This window comes from Eucyclogobius newberryi, unplaced genomic scaffold (assembly GCF_026437365.1).
Source record: "Eucyclogobius newberryi isolate DKJ021-1_F unplaced genomic scaffold, fEucNew1.0.hap1 SCAF_2, whole genome shotgun sequence".
NCBI classification, from domain to species: domain Eukaryota; kingdom Metazoa; phylum Chordata; class Actinopteri; order Gobiiformes; family Gobiidae; genus Eucyclogobius; species Eucyclogobius newberryi.
The window spans coordinates 45,869,902-45,892,469 of record NW_027315834.1 but is presented as its reverse complement, the minus strand read 5'-3'; the positions used below and the strand labels follow the sequence as shown (position 1 = coordinate 45,892,469).

Below are 22,568 nucleotides of genomic sequence, written 5' to 3'. Positions count from 1 at the left end.
CGGGTCTAGATCATAACTACTCTTCACACACGGGTCTAGATCATAACTACTCTTCACACACGGGTCTAGATCATAACTACTCTTCATACACGGGTCCAGATAAGGGGTGGGCAATTATTTTCCTCCGAGGGCCATATTCGAATCCAGGCAAGTAGCCAGCCTGCGATCATTGGTGTGAAAAAAAATTGAATTAATAATCAAACAAAATATCACTTTTCTGTCAAATATAGGCTATTGAATCTATTATTTTATTCATTTCACGTCATATTTATTAAGGATACAAGTGCAGACAGATGATTGAGAGCAAAAAAAAAAAAAAAAAAAAAAAAAAGAAGTATATATATATATTTAACATTACGTGGCATGTTTGGCAGGCCGGATTATAAAGACAAATGGGCCACATGTGGCCCGCGGGCCGTAGTTTGCCCACCCCTGGTCTAGATCATGACTACTCTTCATACACGGGTCTAGATCATACATCACAAGTCAAACATCCTTGGCAAGGTTAAAGTTCACTATACTATTTATACTTCTCCACCTTCAAGGCCCTCAAGCACTTTCGGATCAGATATCAGGTCATTAGTTCTGATTAAAGAGGAATTATATAACATTTCTGATGGAAGGAGCCGCCACCTGCCTTTTCTGGAATGTTCTAAACTATGGCATTAAACGTATACACGATGCACTCATTGAATTACATGTGTTTTTATTCCTAAAAAACATGTACCGTATTCTTACTTTCTCCACAAATCAGACCTGGAACACGGGCCTGCTTGTCTCCATGGAGATGCTTAGGTGTGATGCTGTTCTAATTAAATTAGAACTGGATGGGGTGTTGCTCGCTTAAACCCGCCGTGAGCTGGACTAGTGGCCGGTCATTGGAACTGCAGCGAAACAATGGTCCAAAGTGCAGAGAGCACAAAGTACAAACTCACTGGACCATTGTTTAAGCTGCAGGTCAGTGGAACATGAGCAGAGTCCAGAGAGAGCAAAGTGCAAACTCACTGCTCATGTTCTGCTCATGTTCCGACTGACCGCCACCTGCAGCTTAGACAAAGGTTACATTTTGGATTCAGCCTTTTTTTTAAACCCTTTTTCTGGTTCAGATACATAGATACTAGGTACATAGATGTATAAAAGATACATAGATACTAGAACTAGAACTAAATACACAAATGAACAGGTGAAAAATGTGGTATATTGTAAGTGGAGCCGAATTGGACGTTTCCTGAATTAGTTTTAGAATTGTGTGTGTTTGTGTTCTTTTGTGTGTGTATTTAGTGTGTGTGTGTGTTTGTGTTCTTTTGTGTGTGATTATGTGTGTGTGTGTGTGCGCTTATGTGTGTGTGTGCTTATGTGTGTGTGTGCGCGTGCGTGTGTGCGCGTGCGTGTGTGTGTGTTCTGACTGTAACCGAGACCAGCAGCAGCTCTAGGATTTCACTGACCACATGAATACACAAAGACCTCAATCTCCTTGTTTAGATAAAAGCCTATTTTCACCACAATGAAAGCATTATTCTTGTCGTTTATGGTCTCAGAGAAACTTAAAGGTCCCGTCTGTACTTGAGAGCTCTCCTTCTGTAAGAGGGACTTAAGGGTCAGGGAGAATTGACCTACTCTCAAATCCTTTCTGCATGTTCAAATCTCACAGAATTTTGGCAATTTATCCGTTGGAATAACATGAGAGGTTTCCGTCAGTGCTACGGCTACGCCGCAACAAATGACATGGGTCTCATTTACCTTTTTGATCGGGATGCAAAAATAAAATAGTGTGCCAAATTTTATACATTTTTGAAGAACAAAATTTTGTAGTCCCCATTCAAAAGGGATTTTTTTTTAACTTCATTGCAAAATATGCGGCACAGAGACCGTGATTCTTAGAATAAAAATTGGGACAACTTTTGATGGTCCACCCCTGAAGATGAGTCTCACCAAATGTCAGGTTAATCGGGCTAATGCCCTTGGAGGAGTTCGTAAAAATATAAAGTGTAAACATGTTTACATACAGAGATTTGACAATTTTCCTATTGGAATAACATGGGAGGTTTCTGTCATCGCTAAGGCTTCGCCGTAACAAATATGACATGGGTCTCATTTACTTTTTTGACCGGGATGCCAAAATGAAATTTCGTGGTACATTTTGTGAAATTTCGAAAAACTAAATATTTTACCATCCATATAAAATGTATTTTCACTCTGTAGGACATTTCTGAAATTCTAGCAACAGTTTGCGGCTTCGCCGCATAGAGACCGTGACAGATATCAAAGTATTTGGATAACTTTTGATGTCCCACTCCTCAAGACCATTTTCACCAAATTTCAGCTTTTTCTGGTTAACGCCCTGGGAGGAGTTCGGAAAAGTATGTCATTTGTAAAAACTCCAAAGTCATGCTTAGCAAATTTTGATCCAAAATGGCCGACATTTGGTTGGGTGGACGGCATTGCCGTAATAATATTTTTTAATTCTCTTGTTACCATCTATCTCTGCGCCAAATTTCATGATTCTACGATCAGATTGTTTTTCAATTTGTTTAATTTTAGAAAAAAGAGATAGCCAGAATGTAGAAGGGCACGATTTTTAGAGGTGCGCAATTTTTGGGGACGTTTCGTCAAGTTCACTGGGTGAAAAATAGGGGGGTTAAAAGACACTATACTGTGTATTCTCTGTAAATGTCTCATCTTACAGTGTGGACACATGCGGCTGCAATTTAAATGGATTTTAGTTCTTGTTTACAAGATAGTTGCTAGGTAACAAAGTTTTGTGGAATTACCTCTACCTACGTCACACTATTGCTCAAGTGATTTTAAATAAACTTCCCCAAAAAGGCCAAACTGGTATAAAATGTGCAACATGGTTTAAGTGAAATGTGCACTTTAAATGAGTTAAATAAGAGGGTTCAGCGGCGCACCATGTGACCGTCATCTCCATGTGACACGTGGATCCCGGGGCAGGTGCATGTGTTCCTGAAGCGTGACGCTGGAAAAGCCGTGTATAGTGCTCCTCTTGTTGACTTAGCTCTAATGGGCGCCTGCGGCAGGGGAAGACTTATGTAAGGATGTAAATAAAGCAGGACCTCACGGCGGTGAAAAATGAGTCCCGACAATAGCCCGAGCCCCGCCTCCATCACTGGGAGTGCCGCTGCCGCCTACAGCCCGGCAGCCGCTCTGATCCGGAGCTAAAAACAAGTCGAAAACGGCAACGTGAAATATGCCGGGTTTTGGTTTGTGGCTACTTTAACATCATGCAATAAGTGACCGCATCTGGACAAAATGTGAACTCAAATGACACGGTGCGACTTGTTTACCGTCGCCACAAGCCAAACAGACCGAGACACAATGAGATGATGCAGCGTGAAACATTAAACTGGGGAAAGTGCAAAGGGGAAGTACAGGTAATTTCATCCACGGAGGCTTTCGACCTGAAGCCGAGCGAAGCGTTTAGATGACAGTTTATGCAGGAATTAAAATGCTTTACATGAGATCAGGGCTGTGCGGTATTCGACAAAAAAGTATGATATGGAAGCCAAGTACTGCTATGTATTTATATAGCAGTGCAGTAAAAGGTAGGTCATTTCTATTGTGATTAGTATTATCATTTATTATCAGTGCGTAGTAGAAAGGCAGAGGAAAGCATTAGAAGTGATAGTATAGATAGTAATAGTAATAGTAATAGATAGTATGTAGTTGTTGTTGTTGTTGTTGTTGTTTTATGGCGGTTGGCATCCAAGTGTTGCATTACCGCCAGACTTTATTCCTCAGACTTTGTCGTAGTCCTCAGACTCTGTCGTCGTAGTCCTCAGACTCTGTCGTAGTCCGTAAAAGTACTCCTTCCATTGCTTTGGTGTTACAAAGCCCATGAGTATGTAGTGATATTCCTCTGTGTTCATCACTGTTTTTCTCTTTACACTTCTAGTCACCGCGGCAACAGGATATGTGCTGATGTGTTCCACTGACATGATTTGTACTTTCACAATGTTTTCTCAGAGTGCAGCACAAACAAGAGCTTTTCCATGGCTTATGTCTATAACGTTTGACTCTCTCTGGTCTCGTTCGTCATCACGTGAAACGGTTTCTTTCCAAATACATTAAATAATTACACGTTATCGCACAACTTGCAATACACACAACACATTCTCCAATACCACGAACGATGATGATATTTTTTCAATATATTGTGCAGCTCTACGTGAGATTCTGATGCAGCGTGTACACAATAACATAATATTGTGTTACACAGAATATCACGATAAACAATGATATCAAAACTCATCAGTCGTGGAAGTATAAAAAATAAACGTACTGTACTAAAGAAACATTTGATCTGTACTTGAGTGGGTCTTCATTCTCAAAGATGATTCTAAAACTGTTCAGGAACGGTTACACTTTTTATCTGCTCAAGAGTATAATAGTTTTAATTATCGTATCTAATTTCCGATGCTTTTGTCAAGTCTACGAGGTACAAATAAAGAAATGTATCTTTAATAAAGAAACACTTTTTGTATTTGACATTAAAAGTCTCAGAATTGCTCAATTCTAACGGGATTCTGTTCCATTTTTAGTCAACAGGTTTGGTTAACAGAGTCTATGCATGCAGCACTAAAACCTACTATAAATACACTATAAATGCAGTATAAATGCACTATATTACAGGCTCTACATAAGGTTGATGAGACCACAATGAGTCGCAGGAAGACACTAATGAGAGAGAAGAGACCCAGGTCTGAAGGCCCTCATTTGGAGCCAGCATCAGCACTAACACTTTCAGACACTTCCACTTTGAGGCAGTGGGCGGGACAGTGGGCGAGACAGTGGGCGAGACAGTGGGCGGGACAGTGGGCGGGACAGTGGGCGGGACAGTGGGCGGGACAGTGGGCGGGACAGTGGGCGGGACAGTGGGCGGGACAGTGGGCGGGACAGTGGGCGGGACAGTGGGCGGGACAGTGCGCGGGACAGTGGGTGGAACAGTGGGTGGGACAGTGGGCGAGGCAGGATCAAGGGTGTTGGAAGCCCTCGGCCAATAGGTTTTGAGGCCCCTATCTGCAGTTTAAAAACAAATTACAATCCAATGTTTGTTCTATGTAAAGAAGACTTCAAACAAAATCTACAATCTTCACTTTATCACTTTATGAAAAATAAATTGATAAAGTAAAGTGTCCCATCACAGCCCCTGAATTTCTCGTCATGTTCCTGCCCACAGCCTTTGCCTTTTCTCCTTCTCTCTGGTCACTTCACGCTGTGGTCAGACAAATCACAGGCTGCAAACTCCTTTCTCAGGACTTTTCCGAACTTTTACTTTGCATTAGCCTATGGCCTACACACGTTTAAGTCTTTTACTTTGCCATTAGCCTATAGGCCTACACACGTTTAAGTCTTTTACTTTGCCATTAGCCTATAGGCCTACACACGTTTAAGTCTTTGACGTGACAATGATAGCGCGTACAGAAAGATTCCATGCGCGCTGGTCGGATGCATTCTTTCTCATCTTTTCTCTGTGAATCGCACGTGGATCGAGGTCAAATAACCACCGTTTTGTAGCCGTAAAACGGAGTCGGGTTTTTAAATCAGGATCAAAACACATGGAACAACTGTTGGATTAATACAAGAGTCAGTAGAGGTTTGGAGAGGTTTAAATGACTACTACAGTGTTGACCAGGGTTTCTCCTATAAAAAGAGAGGATTTTGTTTTTGTTTTTTGCAGGACAAAGGTCAGTGCCACCTCTGTGATTATTCAAACTGTGATTTTAAAAAAAAGAATAGATTAAACCAGCTTTTATCAAATTCTGCTGAGTCAGAAGATTGTCCCTTGTTTGCTGGCCGGCCCACTGACCCCGGCCCACTGACCCCATCCCCATTCACAGAGCTGTCACTGTTGATCTGTTCAGCCTCAAACGGAGCCACGGTTACTACGGCGATGACCCTCTCAGACCGCGGGGACTGCTTCCGGGGTCAGAGGGCAGGAAAGGGCTCGAGGACGGCACAGGATGGAGCCGCGCCCGCACTGACCAGTCCGACACATGTCCCGAGATGATAACGGCCGTATGAAAACATCACAGGCCAGCACGGTGACGGCACGGTGATGGTGACGGTTGTACCTCGCATGTTTTTAAACACACAACATGCCGTTTTTGGTCGTTTTACTTAAAGAGCCTATTTTTTGACTTTATTTGGTGTATTTATACCCGTTGTACTTATACATTATAGTTTTACACCAATCGAGCAGGTATTTGTGGAGAAGTTTATGCAGAATTTACACAAAGAAACCACTTTTTTGACTCTCTAAACATTAATTCAACAAAATAAAGTCGCTCTTGTGTATTTTTATTCGTCAAATAAAACATTTGTCACATTAGATGAGGTTTGGTCCAGTGTTTGCTGGGTAATTTTCCTAGTGTCAATTACAAACAGGAAGTGAAATGATAAACTTAAAAGAATTGCTATTCTGAGATCATTTATAATGTTTGGCAAAATTCTAAATATATTCATCTTAACTGCATGTTAGTTAATTGAGTCGTCCGACCTGTAGGGGGCGCTTTAACAGCCTGGAACAAAATGACTGGGCAAAAATGTTACGTTCCATTTCCATAGAAACGAACAGGCTTTACTTCTGATAACACAATGATAATAATTAATAAACACCATCATTTTGAATATAACACAATAGTACATCAACAGAATCCTTTAGAAGTTTCATCAGAATTCTAAAAATGAAAGGTCAAATTTTGTCCTGTTGGTCGTGAACTTTTTCCCACGGACATTAAAAATATTGCAAATACTGTATTAACTTCTTACCATCTGCCTATTTCGCCCTGTGGTCGGACATACCCAAATGGCATTGCTTATTAAAAGAGGATCTTACAGCCCAAATGTGATTGTGATGCATCGTTAGTTTCTGCAGATGTGCATTCAGATGCGCGCCCGTTCACACGACCCGCTTCATGAATATTTATGATGAATACGGCGTCTCTCTCTCGCTCCGCAGACGTGACGCAGCAGGAAAAAGCCCTTTGGACTCAAATGCATTCAGCGCTGAGGTCAGAGGGGCGGGGCTTAAGTCTGACTGACAGCCTCCATGGACGCGTTTGCAGATTCGTGTGAAAATGATCTTCATATAGTATCTGGATAACGTATTCAGACAATATTGAATCCATCCGACAGATATGTGCTAAAACATGTCTTTTTAAAGTGTAAGTAAGAAGCTTAATTACCAAGTGTGAAATGTCAAAAGAAATATCACCGCATATCCTTATTTGAACCTTTGTTATATTTTCATTTTCTTTGTAAGCAGCTCTTTTTGGAGCATTTTTTACAATAAACTGAATTTTCTCATTTTACATATCTTCAAAAAAACCACCAACTCTGATTAAATTAATTTGGGTAATGCAAAATATATAATATATAAAAGATATGTAAAACTTGAATAGAGTGTATTTAATAAAAAAATATTTTAAAAGGCTGGAAAAAGATGATAATCAATAAACAATAACAGACATAACCAGTAGTAAAATCACTGTTTTTGCAATAGCTGAACAACCAGGCTGATTTTTATTATTAGGCCCGAGCGCCACGAGCTGGCGAGGGGCCTAATAGTTCCGTAAGGCCATGTAAAGAATGTAAGGCAAAAATGTAACATTATAACTGTATAGAGGGCCAAAAACAAAGTGGGCGGAACCCACTCAAAATTAACGAAAGTACCCGTCAGTGACCAGGGACCCACACCATGAGGTAGGAAAGCGCTGCGGAATGATATTCGGAATGATATTCCGAGTGATACATCGGAATGATATTCCGATGCAAAAACAATATCATTCTGTTTTTCACCCAGTGAACACTGACGAAAAGTCAAAAAAAATTGCACACCTCTAAATATTGTGCCTCTCTACATTCTTCCTTTTCTATAATCAATCAATCAATCAATAAAATGGCCCAAAAAAAAATCTGATTGTAGAATCATGAAATTTGGCGCAGAGGTAGATGGTGACAAGAGAAGAAAAACATATTACTAAGGCAACGCCGTCCGCCCAACCAAGTGTGGGCCATATTGGATAAAAATTTGCTAAGCATGTCTCATGAATTTTTCCATATTTCATACTTTTACAAACTCCTCCCAGGGCGTTGGCCCGAAACGGCTGAAATTTGGTAAAAATTGTGGGTGGACCATCAAAAGTTATACACATTTTTATTCTAAGAGTCACAGACTTTGTGCGGCGGAGCCGCAAACTTTTCCCTTCATATGTAAAGCAAAGGGAAGAAGAAGCGACAGCGTCACGGATTCAGCAGTAGATGTAATAAAAGGTAAATTGGGGCGCGTTAGCGCACCCTCCTCTTACGGTGGCGGCGTGGCAGCAGCGTGGCGAGGGCTGATCATCGCCGCTTGCTATATTCATTATAATATTATTATTATTATTTCAGCCCAATTGTATATACACATGATTTTGTCTGAATATTGGGATCAGCTGGAAAAAAATATTTTTTTAAAATGTATATCACAGCATCAAACAGCAATTTTGATACATCACTCAAATTACTCTCAATTTATCCAAATGTTTCGATAACTTTTAAAATAAATTACACTTGTTCTACTACTTTTTAGACACACAAACCAAATTGTTTGACAAATTAATTAAGGTAAAGCAATAGCCGCTCCTAAACTCCACTTCACGGTTATTGGTAAAGCAGCAGCTCAACCGTCTCCTCGGGCGATCCTGCAATGGATTATTAGTTAACTTTTTTCCCCGGAGTTTTTATTAGAAGCGCAGTAATGCTCTGACAAACACTTTCAGACGGGCATAAGAGCAGGCTTAGAGCAACAATATGAATATTTAGTGTCGCAAATTTTATCTATTGACTTTTAAACAATTTGGCACATTTATCCGACTGTCTACAGCTCAAATGTCACCGTAATCCAAATAAAAATAATTCAATTACCGTATTTTCCGGACTATACGTCGCACCTTTTTTCATAGTTTGGCCAGGGTGAGACTTATACTCCAGAGCGACTTATATATGTGGTATTAACACATTATTATACAATTTTGTTCGTTATTTTCACACTGACAACCACAAGAGGGCGCTCTAGGCTCAAAGCGACGCAGAAGAAGAATCTGCACTTCCTCTTCCTCTGGAGTTTGTGGAGTTGTTTAGAAGTGACACAGAGGAAGAAGAATTCAGTGGATTTAGTGATTTGGGGTAAAACTGATGCTTTGCTAAACTTGTTAGCATAACCTGCGGAGATGTGTTTGGATGTGGAATTACAAGCTTCAAAAGTACGATCTCAAACCAGGACATACAACACTAGGGACCGAACTGAACTAAATAATCATTGTGTGTGAAATCTGCCCCCCCGTGCGTTTGGTCTCAGGTGGCGAGCGAATCTCCCCAAACCGCAGACCAAAACACGCCAATCCGACAGCTCAATTGCACGATGCAGCGCGCTCAGAGCCGGCTGTGCGCGCAGTACTTTTGAACGAGTCTCAGCGTGACGTTTCACCTGCTCAGCCCGCGACTTCAAACACGTGAGAGAGTGTAAGAGGTGATGAAGAGCAGCTTCATCATCAGACCACAGCGCGGCGGCGGGGATTAGAGCGGCGCTAACAGACGGCCCGAGGCTAACAGGCCGGAACAGGCTCGCACTGGCAACCGGCGAACACCGCGCAGTACACGGGGTCGGTACACGGGGTCGGTACACGGGGTCGGTACACGGGGTCGGTACACGGGGTCGGTACACGGGGTCGGTACACGGAGTCGGTACACGGGGTCGGTACACGGGGTCGAGTCGGTGCACAAAGTCGAGTCGGTACACGGAATCGGTACACACAGGCAGTACACACAGGCAGTACACACAGGCAGTACACACAGGCAGTACACACAGGCAGTACACACAGGCAGTACACACAGGCAGTACAGTCGTGTGTACACAGGGATCATGTCAATATATACTCCGTCTGACTGAATATGAGCAGGAGGAAAGTGGCCTTGATAGTAAATTTAATTACTTTACTTTTATTTTGACTTTGCTTGCAGTACTTACTGTTGAAAGTACTTCAAAGATCTGACCCAAAGTGAACTCTCAAGACCACAAGCTCCTGAGAGTTCATGCTAAAGTACCAACATACGGCATCTTCATTAGGGCGAAACGGTTTCATCAGATCATTTGTACCGACTGGTTTAATGACATGTGCCACTCCTGGTCAAGTGCAATCGAACCGCGGGGTTGTGGGTTCAAATCTCGATAATTGAATTGACCGCTCCTTTTATCCACATCTAACGCAGCCCAGTCCTGCCAAATAAAGCCCCCGAGCCACAAATAAGCCTTAAAATATAATAATAGTTCTTCTTCGACTCCTCACACCGTCTCTTTCTTTAGTCGTGTTTTCAGGCTCTACAGCGCCACCTACACGCGACTGTACAGCGCACGAGCGGCTCATCATTTCACACGTCGTTCAAACAGATCCAGAACATTATTACGATTTAAACCTGAACGATGAAAGAAACGGCAGAACGTCCATCAAAGCTAATCTTCACGACTGTCCCACGGCAGAAATAATTAGAGATTCTCCTTGGCGCTGACGAGATGACATAAAGTTGTGTTTTTGAAGCAGAAAAGTGATTTATTGCGTGTGGCAGATGAAAGACGGGACGTTTCTTCAGGGCTAAACCTTCTGTCGTTTCATCACACGGAGCTAAAACAAACAGCGCCTGTAGATCCGTCTCGTGGTCGTAGTTTTGGGTTGAGGAGCTGAAATAGCGACGCTCGGGGCGATTCTTGAGCGTGCGACTGTATATTCAGGTGCGACTGAATATTCAGGTTAATATCACTGGCAAAAAGCACCGTGCACGACCATAACCGTGTTTATCTAAGTAAACACGTGAGCCAATAGCCTATGAGGACGCAGCGAGTGGACTTCACACGCCTAGAGGAGCTGACAGAGGGGATTAGCTAAAAACACGGGCGTGGCTGAGCAGATCCAGAGGCGTGGCTGAGCAGATCCAGAGCGGGTGATTGGAGCACAATGTGACTCACTGGGAGGAACACTTTGAGACTCTTTTAACGCTTTAACTCTTTTGGTGAGAGAAAGGCCTTTGAAGCCTGGTTAAAACGAGTTCACACTGTGACACTTTCCGACTGCAGAGGTGTATTGATCATATTTACATTAGGATTATAATTAGTACAACTTAATAAAAGTAAGAGTAAATGACAAAATGAGTACTTATTGCCCTGCACCAGAAAAGTTACATAATAAGCTTTAGTTAAGTATCATTGTATATTCCTTGCTGTAGTAATAATGTACATAACAGTGAGTATTTGTACATCTCCTGCTTGTAATAATAATGTACAACAGTGAGTATTTGTACATCTCCTGCTTGTAGTAATAATGTACAACAGTGAGTATTTGTACATCTCCTGCTTGTAGTAATAATGTACAACAGTGAGTATTTGTACATCTCCTGCTTGTTGTAATAATATACAACAGTGAGTATTTGTACATCTCCTGCTTGTTGTAATAATGTACAACAGTGAGTATTTGTACATCTCCTGCTTGTAGTAATAATGTACAACAGTGAGTATTTGTACATCTCCTGCTTGTTGTAATAATGTACAACAGTGAGTATTTGTAGTAATAATGTACAACAGTGAGTATTTGTAGTAATAATGTACAACAGTGAGTATTTGTACATCTCCTGCTTGTTGTAATAATATACAACAGTGAGTATTTGTACATCTCCTGCTTGTTGTAATAATGTACAACAGTGAGTATTTGTACATCTCCTGCTTGTAGTAATAATGTACAACAGTGAGTATTTGTACATCTCCTGCTTGTTGTAATAATGTACAACAGTGAGTATTTGTAGTAATAATGTACAACAGTGAGTATTTGTAGTAATAATGTACAACAGTGAGTATTTGTACATCTCCTGCTTGTTGTAATAATATACAACAGTGAGTATTTGTACATCTCCTGCTTGTTGTAATAATGTACAACAGTGAGTATTTGTACATCTCCTGCTTGTTGTAATAATGTACAACAGTGAGTATTTGTAGTAATAATGTACAACAGTGAGTATTTGTACATCTCCTGCTTGTTGTAATAATGTACAACAGTGAGTATTTGTACATCTCCTGCTTGTTGTAATAATGTACAACAGTGAGTATTTGTAGTAATAATGTACAACAGTGAGTATTTGTACATCTCCTGCTTGTTGTAATAATGTACAACAGTGAGTATTTGTAGTAATAATGTACAACAGTGAGTATTTGTACATCTCTTGCTGTAGTAATGATGTACATCATGAGCATACATAACATGCAGACTGTGTAACTGTATAACTCCAATGAAAGCGTCTGTTGTCATGGATACGTCTGACCTTTGAGGCCGACATCACAGTTCGAAAAAACTTAACAGTTTCAGTTGACGAGGATTTAATTGTGAAGAAGGTTAAAAAAGCCCCACATTTCAATAATGAATGAAACGAGCTTTCTAAGAAGACATAAAGTCTTTGGGTAACGAGACACTCGACCTCGTTAGCTTTCATCGTGTCCGGCTGATTCACACGCGCCGGTCATTCTGCACCCGACACGCCTCCATCAATAATTAAGTCAAAGTCGCTGTAAAGTCTGAGTGGAAAAACTCAAATAGTATGAAAGTTCTTTGGGCTCTGGATTCACGGCTCAGGGTTCACGGTTCAGGGTTCACAGTTCAAGGATCACGGTTCAGGGATCACGGTTCAGGGATCACGGTTCAGGGATCAAGGATCAAGGTTCAGGGTTCACGGTTCAAGGATCACAGTTCAGGGATCACGGTTCAGGGATCACGGTTCAGGGATCAAGGATCAAGGTTCAGGGTTCACGGTTCAAGGATCACAGTTCAGGGATCACGGTTCAGGGATCACGGTTCAGGGATCAAGGATCAAGGTTCACGGTTCACGGTTCAAGGATCACAGTTCAGGGATCACGGTTCAGGGATCACGGTTCAGGGATCACGGTTCAGGGATCAAGGATCAAGGTTCAGGGTTCACGGTTCAAGGATCACAGTTCAGGGATCACGGTTCAGGGATCACGGTTCAGGGATCAAGGATCACAGTTCAGGGTTCACGGTTCAAGGATCACAGTTCAGGGTTCACGGTTCAAGGATCACGGTTCAGGGTTCAGGTTCACGGTTCAAGGATCACAGTTCAGGGATCACGGTTCAGGGTTCAAGGATCACAGTTCAGGGTTCACGGTTCAAGGATCACAGTTCAGGGTTCACGGTTCAAGGATCACGGTTCAGGGATCACGGTTCAGGGATCAAGGATCAAGGTTCAGGGTTCACGGTTCAAGGATCACAGTTCAGGGATCACGGTTCAGGGATCACGGTTCAGGGATCAAGGATCAAGGTTCAGGGTTCACGGTTCAAGGATCACAGTTCAGGGATCACGGTTCAGGGATCACGGTTCAGGGATCAAGGATCAAGGTTCACGGTTCACGGTTCAAGGATCACAGTTCAGGGATCACGGTTCAGGGATCAAGGTTCAGGGATCACGGTTCAGGGATCAAGGATCAAGGTTCAGGGTTCACGGTTCAAGGATCACAGTTCAGGGATCACGGTTCAGGGATCACGGTTCAGGGATCAAGGATCACAGTTCAGGGATCACGGTTCAAGGATCACAGTTCAGGGTTCACGGTTCAAGGATCACAGTTCAGGGTTCACGGTTCAAGGATCACGGTTCAGGGTTCACGGTTCAGGGATCAAGGATCACAGTTCAGGGATCACGGTTCAAGGATCACAGTTCAGGGTTCACGGTTCAAGGATCACGGTTCAGGGTTCAGGTTCACGGTTCAAGGATCACAGTTCAGGGATCACGGTTCAGGGTTCAAGGATCACAGTTCAGGGTTCACGGTTCAAGGATCACAGTTCAGGGTTCACGGTTCAAGGATCACGGTTCAGGGTTCAGAGATCACGGTTCAAGGATCACGGTTCAGGGTTCAGAGATCACGGTTCATGGTTCAAGGATCACAGTTCAGGGTTCAGAGATCACAGTTCAGGGTTCAGAGATCACGGTTCAGGGTTCAAAGATCACAGTTCAGAGATCACGGTTCAGGGTTCAAAGATCATGGTTCAGGGTTCAAAGATCATGGTTCAGGGTTCAAAGATCATGGTTCAGGGTTCAAAGATCATGGTTCAGGGTTCAGGGATCACAGTTCAGAGTTCAAGGATCATGGTTCAGGGTTCAAAGATCATGGTTCAGGGTTCAAAGATCATGGTTCAGGGTTCAAAGATCATGGTTCAGGGTTCAGGGATCACAGTTCAGAGTTCAAGGATCATGGTTCAGGGTTCAGGGATCACAGTTCAGAGTTCAAGGATCACGGTAAATACAATTAAGTAAAATAAAGATCAAAACAATTAGGATTCCATTCAATCAGTGCAATCAATCAATCAATCAATCAATCTGTGCGACATGAGCACATAAGTCATCAAAGTGCTGAACGACCTCAAGCAGAGCAATAAAAACAATATTTATAGTAGAATAAACAGAGCGTTCAAATTCGAGAAAAGACTGAAATATGATTTGCTGTATAAGACTTCAGTGCATTCCAGAACATGTTAATAACTCTTTTCAATAACAGGATATTTCATCGTTTACAGAGGACTCACTGGGACATTATAGCAATGTCAAGTCACGGGGACGATAGTTAGATGTCGTGTCACGATTATAACGCATCACAATACGTATTTTCACTCCAAACTATAAAGAGTTGTAAAGTTTCTTATGAATAATTGGCGTTCAAAACAACCGTCACGATGAATACGAGCGGAAAAAACACTGATCTAGAAGAGAACATCGCGGATCAGTTGCTTTTTCTTCTGCATAATGTTATATTAGCGATTATCACCATCATACAAAATGTGCCGCTAATGATCATCGTCTTCTCTTTTTAATTAACAACATCGCTGCCCCGTCCCTATCTCGCAATACACTTAAAATACATCTGTTGTGTATTACCCCAGGAGCTGGTAAACGCTTCGCAAACAGGGTCAAAGTCTGAAAGGGCCAGAGCCGCCGGAGGAACGTGAGAGTTACAGTGACAGGAGGTGGCTTTCGCGCTGCGTCCTGCGCGATGCGGGTCAGACATCAGGCAGATCGTCCGGCACACGACCGGCCCCGCGTCCAGTCGGCTCCGCGCGCGTTTATCGATTTGTACTTCCTGACTCTGCGAGCGCTTAAACAGTATAGTTAACGCGGTCGATAGACACGACGTTGCTAAACACACACGAGGTGATGACGTCGTGTTTGTGGGGTCAAAGGTCAAAGCGCTGTGTGGAAACGTGACTGTGACATCAACGTTTGATTGGGAGAGAAAAAAACATTTCAACGTATCAAATTACTGCGGGAATCTACTTCAAACTGAGGATGTGGATGTTTCAGGGGAAAACTTGTTGTGTTGTTGTGATACCGAGATTTCAAAATAAAATATGTTGATACTAAAGAAACTCTCTAACACTAAATAATGGTACTTTCTTTATGTTCCCATGTGGTCTTATGCCAGCTCAAAGCGCCCATTTATGTCAGTTTATTTTAGAATCAGTAGTTTTTGTATCGATTAGTTTCTGATTTTCTAAACTAAACCTGGCTTGACGAGCACAAGAAGTACACTGGTATTTCAAGCACAGGACACGACGATAGAAGTCTGCTTCCACTGTTTTGTAAATACGTCTGCATTCACAGTTGTCATGGTTACGCTCTGGTTTAATCCCAGTTTTAGTCCTGATGTAGACTTTATGTGGTTTTATGAATGGAAGAGCAATGTGACTTTATGTGGTTTTTATGAAGTCCACCTGTAGTAAGGGCGGAGTCTGCCTGAAGTAAGGGCGGAGTCCACCCGTAGTAAGGGCGGAGTCCGCCCGTAGTAAGGGCGGAGTCCGCCCGTAGTAAGGGCGGAGTCCGCCCGTAGTAAAGGCGGAGTCCGTCTGAATTAAGGGCGGAGTCTGCCTGAAGTAAGGGCGGAGTCCCACCTGTAGTAAGGGCGGAGTCCACCCGTAGTAAGGGCGGAGTCCGCCCGTAGTAAAGGCGGAGTCCGTCTGAATTAAGGGCGGAGTCTGCCTGAAGTAAGGGCGGAGTCCCACCTGTAGTAAGGGCGGAGTCCGCCCGTAGTAAGGGCGGAGTCCGCCCGTAGTAAAGGCGGAGTCCGTCTGAATTAAGGGCGGAGTCTGCCTGAAGTAAGGGCGGAGTCCCACCTGTAGTAAGGGCGGAGTCCCACCGTAGTAAAGGCGGAGTCCGCCTGTAGTAAGGGCGGAGTCCGCCTGTAGTAAGGGCGGAGTCCGCCTGTAGTAAGGGCGGAGTCCGCCTGTAGTAAGGGCGGAGTCCATTCATAAATCCCACATGTGCACTGCAGTTGCATCTTTCCATGTGAACTTTTTAGCAAAACAACAACTACTACAGGGGGAAGTCTCCTCCTGCTGGTTTCCATGGAAATGTTGTTCTTTGACTATTATGTAACACACCATGTTCCTACATATAGTTTTAGCTTGATATTTCCATGTGTACACATGTGGTTGCCTCACTGCAGTATCCACAGAGTATAAATACTGCATTCTCGTGCATGTGGCTGATCCAAAACATAAAGTGGGACATGGGACGTGTCTGTGGAAACAATAACAAGTCTCACGCGTCAGAACCACGCGGTGATAGTGAGCTTTAGGAGGGCGAATAAAGAGAGGCACGTGCTCTGGAGCCCCGGAGCCCCGGAGCCTCTGGAGCAGCTCTGGAGCCCCGGAGCCTCTGGAGCAGGTGTACGGGAGCATCCTCCCGCGAGCCTTACCTCAGGGCCACGCGCACCGAGCTCTCATCGGGAGAAGTCCCCATGGCGACGCCTCCAAACGCGCCGCTTCCTCCGCCGCGCGCGTGCAGATCGCTCTCCCTTTTCCTTTATCCTATTACGGGACAACGGTGCACCCGGGGGCCCCTCCTTCCACCGGGCGAAGCGCTCGTTGGTCTTCGGCCGCCGCACGCGCTCACGCCGTCCACGCTCCGCACGCGCGCACGCAGACGACACACGCGCACATCGTGGTCCGTGTTTGAAGCTGGATTTAGGCCGTGCTCCCGGAGGCGCGAGCCTCGCGGCGCGTCTCGTACCGTAACATCCCGCTGCGCACGCACTGACTCCGGCGCGGCGAACAGCGCAGTGAAAGCGGCCACCGAGACGCACCACGTAAACTCCGCCTCCTCACAGCGCGGAGCCAATCAACGCGCACTACCGGACACGTGACCAGAGGGTGGCGGAAATGTAGGTTAAATAGGATAATGCAAATAATAAATATATAAATAATATGTTCAGGAGTCTCGGTGTAAATATAACTGTATTGTAAAATGTTGTTTATGATTTATTTGATTTAATGTATCTATTTAATTGCATTATTTATTTATTTCCATTCATGCCTATAAATACATATATATATTGTATTGTTTATTTATTATGTTGTTGTTGTTGTTTTTTGGGGGGGTTGTATTATATTTTATGGTCTTATTCTTGTTTAAGTAGTTATTTATTTTATGTCAGTATGTGAAGCACTTTGGAAACGGCTCATTTATTTGTTTAACACATTTCACACACTTATTTATTTATTTTTTAACTTAACTTATTATTCCTGTTATATCCTGGCCTAATTATTTCTGGTAAACTAAATAAATGACCAAAGTATCAGCCCTTTTCCAGTAAATAGCCTTTATTCTGCACTTGGGTGACGTCATCTGTAAGCATGATCTCATATCTATTTAAATATCACGGTGCACAGTTTGTCCTACTTCCGGGAATGCAATGTCATGTTTCATTTATTTTCATGACACAAATGAAATTCAGTAGTTTTGGTTTGAAGGAACCAAAACTACTGAATGTGCTGCCCCCTCGTGGTGATAATATAGTGTTACATATGAAAGTATCAGCAACATCTTTGGACAATTGTTGAAGCCTCATAGTTTTTTGTGTAATTTAGTCGGGTGAAAAAGAGTGAATATTGGAAGTTAAAAAGCTCTCGAGTCAGAAAGAGCTCAGTCAGAGTCTGGAGGAAAATGTCCCAAATTTAAGTCTCCTTTTTGAAGGAATCGTGGAGTGAAGTTTTGAACGTCTGCGTGCATCGTGAATATGAATATGAAGATCTGTCCCTCAGACCTGAGACATTATGGCAGATTTCTGATAGATGAATCCAAGAGGACATATTTCATACATGAACTGTGTCCCCGGGGCCATGTGAGAGGGCCCCTGCTCACCCTGAAAGCACACATACCTTTTTACACAATTTTTTTTTTTGACATTGTATTTTTTTGACATTGAATTTATTTATTTTTTGCATTGAATGTTTTTTGACATCGAATTTTTTTTTGACGTATTTTATTTTTTACATCAAATAAAAAAAATGTTTACATAATTTTTTTTATATCTAATTAAAAAAAATGTAGACTGAATTTCATTTTTCTTGACATTGTATATATTTTTTTACATTAAATAAAAAAATGTCATCGTAAATACATACAAGGAATATTTTTACTAGATTCGATTTTTTTATATATAAAAACACAAAATAACCTTCATACTTTACACACTGCTGCACAGATCTGCTGAGTGTAATTGCAGTGACAGCGCCCCCTCCCGGTGGCACTGCCTCAGTGACACTTCTCTGAATGTTGAATATTGTTTTTCACGTGACACAAACCCACTGCTCCTCTTCCTCTCTCCAAACACTCACTGACTCACCCAAAACCCAACACTTACTTTGCTGATTATTCCTTTTTAAGTACAGATATTAGTTTAGTCAGTATTTGTGAGGGACCATGAACAAAACCATCAAAATCATTCATATTCAAGAGTAAAGATGATCTGTTCCATACACAACAACAGTAATAAAAGTACACATTTCATTACAATTACAATTTATTATACCTGAAGGATTCATTTGGATTAACTTTAGACAAAAGAAACCACAGAAAAGACCATTTTGAGGTTGCACTTTTGTTTATTTACATGAAAATACATCTTCCGCGGTCAAAGTAAAGTGACCTCAGCACAGGATTTTAAACAAAAACAGCTGTAAAGTTTAAAAACTACACATGCACAACGCGAGGCCGGACTCACTGTGTCGAACAAAAGCCTTTTAATATCTAGATTAGTTTTCCTCACCAATCTATTTATTTGTTCAATATTTAAAAAAAACTATAAAAACTGACTATTTATTGTCATGGTAAAATAAGCATTCAACCTCTTACCAACAAAAATGGAAAAAAAAAACTTGAGTAAGGACGTCGTTATTGTATATTCTACGATATATTAGGCTGGACTAAGAAAAGCAATCATTGTGCGAGACGTTTTAGGCGACATTTTGAAACGGTGCAGCTCGGATTTTGTTCTTAACCACCTGAGTATGAGCTATGTAATAAATCTAGCTAAATTAAAACACATTATTGTCAACTAACAGGTCATAAAGAGCTTGAATATAGTTTTAAATGTCATTAATTCCGGACAAAATATTGGAACGATGAGAACAGATTGTAAACTTCAAAACGTATTTTCTAAAATTTACAAAAAACCTACGCAAAAAATCACAATAAAATGATTAGTAAAGTTCTAAATTCATTCGTTCCGCCAGCGATCCAGTCACATGTCGTGTCGAGGTACGTCGCTCGGCCCGTCTATAATTAAAGCGTCGTTAGGGGGAGTTCTGTCGCCGGGTGTGACTCTGGATCATTCAGAGGCGCGTCCGTTCTCCACTCAGCAAAGTCGCACCGGACGACACGGTAACCGGGCATGAACAATGGGCCTCGCACACGAACCGAACTTTAAACTCAAACATCATTAAGCAATAAAGCGACGTGGATAAAGCGGCTAAAATCGAGGTTATGCACGTGGCAGCGCGACATTCGGACAGTGAGTGGCGAAGGTATCATGACGTTTTCTCCTGAAAGAGCTCAAAACACAACTCAAATGTGACAAATATACCCGAAAAACAAAATATAAACTCTGTTAACGCTCATATCGATCTGTTTCTGTACCGACTTGCCACGTTTCTGCGGTACATTTCCATTTGCTGAGGAAATTAATCGTCATGGTAAAGCTGAAGAGTCCTTTACCTCCCCCTGCGGTTAGCAAACAAGCTAGCTAAGCTCTTCGCAATCGGAGGAACTACTTTCAGTCTCCAATTCACCGTAAAAAGTTGATATGAGTGAAAAAAAAAAAAAATCATTCTGCCCAGTTTTTCCAGGTGAATGACGTCATCGTATAACCTCGGTACAAAAGTCGATGTTAAAGTGAGACAACGAGGCCTATAACTAAATCTAAACGCGTATAAAACAGAACATATTCAAGCGGCAAAGTAGAATCGTTTGGAAAAGACACGACTAAATGTAAAGACCGCACTCGTTGACCCAAAACGCTGGTAAAAAAACGATAAATCTGTCTCCTCTAGGGCACGCCGGCCTGTCACTGAATCCGGCGTAACGTCTCTCACAGCTTCCCAACTTCAGTCTCGGCCCTCGAGTTCAGCTTTTGTCTCCTCTCGCGACTCGGCAACACCCTGACGATCTGGAGTGTTTTTTTCTTAAAGGAGCGGCTGCGATGGCGGTTTAAAGAAGCAAACAAAGGGATTTAAAACGCTCCCGAATGTTCACAGGCTCCGTCCGTGAAAATAGCCACGTTTTCGTCGGGCGTATACATTTTGCGGGTGACAAAAAGCCCTCGGTTATTACGATATGAATGCGGTAAAATATATTATTCCGTGTTATTTCACTGTAAAAACGTCGTCATCTCGGAGGTTTTGTCAATTTAAGAAAGAATACACCGTTTCGAAAGTCTCATCAACTCTACACGCAGTGGTTTATTATTATTATCTTACGTTCTCTTTAAAGGAGACATATGATGCTTTTTTTCAAGTTCTTTATATCAAACTACGACATAAGCAGATCACGTTCTATATTTTGTTCATTGTAAAAACGCTTTGTTGATCTAAAGCGGCTGAAACAGAACCAGCTCCACTGACTTCCTGTTCGAGACGGCAGAAGTGATAAGCCCCGCCTCTTCATCGTGACATAACAAGCAGCACATTGTCATTCACGCGTTTTAGTCTTTGATGAGCGGCGACGTGACATGTTAGAACTCGACATGTTATGCTTTGTCTGATGTAGTTTCGACCTGTGGATCATACTTTATATTTTAATGAAAGCGAGGAATATAGGGTTTTTGGAGCAGTGGGTGTTGGAGGTCGAGGAAAATAGGGTTTTTGGAGAAGTGGGTGTCGGAGGTCGAGGAAAATAGGGTTTTTGGAGCAGTGGGTGTTGGAGGTCGAGGAAAATAGGGTTTTTGGAGAAGTGGGTGTGTTGGAGGTCGAGGAAAATAGGGTTTTTGGAGAAGTGGGTGTCGGAGGTCGAGGAAAATAGGGTTTTTGGAGCAGTGGGTGTTGGAGGTCGAGGAAAATAGGGTTTTTGGAGAAGTGGGTGTCGGAGGTCGAGGAAAATAGGGTTTTTTGGAGCAGTGGGTGTTCGGAGGTCGAGGAAAATAGGGTTTTTGGAGCAGTGGGTGTTGGAGGTCGAGGAAAATAGGGTTTTTGGAGAAGTGGGTGTGTTGGAGGTCGAGGAAAATAGGGTTTTTGGAGAAGTGGGTGTCGGAGGTCGAGGAAAATAGGGTTTTTTGGAGCAGTGGGTGTTCGGAGGTCGAGGAAAATAGGGTTTTTGGAGCAGTGGGTGTCGGAGGTCGAGGACAAAAGGGTTTTTTGGAGCAGTGGGTGTCGGAGGTCGAGGAAAATAGGGTTTTTGGAGCAGTGGGTGTTGGAGGTCGAGGAAAATAGGGTTTTTGGAGAAGTGGGTGTGTTGGAGGTCGAGGACCCCGCCCACTGACACACCATGTAACCCAGCAGCAGACCCCGCCCCCGGCACACCATGTAACCCAGCAGCAGACCCCGCCCCCGACACACCATGTAACCCAGCAGCAGACCCCGCCCCCGACACACCATGTAATCGCGCAGCAGACCCCGCCCCCGACACACCATGTAATCGCGCAGCAGACCCCGCCCACTGACACACCATGTAACCCAGCAGCAGACCCCGCCCCCGGCACACCATGTAACCCAGCAGCAGACCCCGCCCCCGACACACCATGTAACCCAGCAGCAGACCCCGCCCCCGACACACCATGTAACCCAGCAGCAGACCCCGCCCCCGACACACCATGTAACCCAGCAGCAGACCCCGCCCCCGACACACCATGTAACCCAGCAGCAGACCCCGCCCCACGAGGAGCAGACCCCGCCCCCGGCACACCAAGTAACCCAGCAGCAGACCCCGCCCCCGACACACCATGTAACCCAGCAGCAGACCCCGCCCCACGAGGAGCAGACCCCGCCCCCGGCACACCATGTAACCCAGCAGCAGACCCCGCCCCCGGCACACCATGTAACCCAGCAGCAGACCCCGCCCCCGGCACACCATGTAACCCAGCAGCAGACCCCGCCCCACGAGGAGCAGACCCTGCCCCCGGCACACCATGTAACCCAGCAGCAGACCCCGCCCCCACGAGTAGCAGACCCCGCCCCCGCAACATCAGCTGCGGCCTC

General features: G+C 43.4%; 1 protein-coding gene across 2 annotated transcripts in view; it reads right to left on the bottom strand.

Annotated features, from left to right (window-relative positions):
* Positions 1-17,148, bottom strand: part of LOC140366984 (kinesin-like protein KIF21A) — a 74,764-nt gene extending 57,616 nt beyond the window's left edge. For both annotated transcript variants that reach the window (XM_072453250.1, XM_072453251.1), the window contains exon 1: positions 16,796-17,148. In XM_072453250.1, the coding sequence (XP_072309351.1) occupies positions 16,796-16,839 (44 nt within the window). In that variant the 5' untranslated portion in view covers positions 16,840-17,148. The remainder of the gene's footprint in view (positions 1-16,795) is intronic.
* Positions 17,149-22,568: the final 5,420 nt, after the last annotated feature.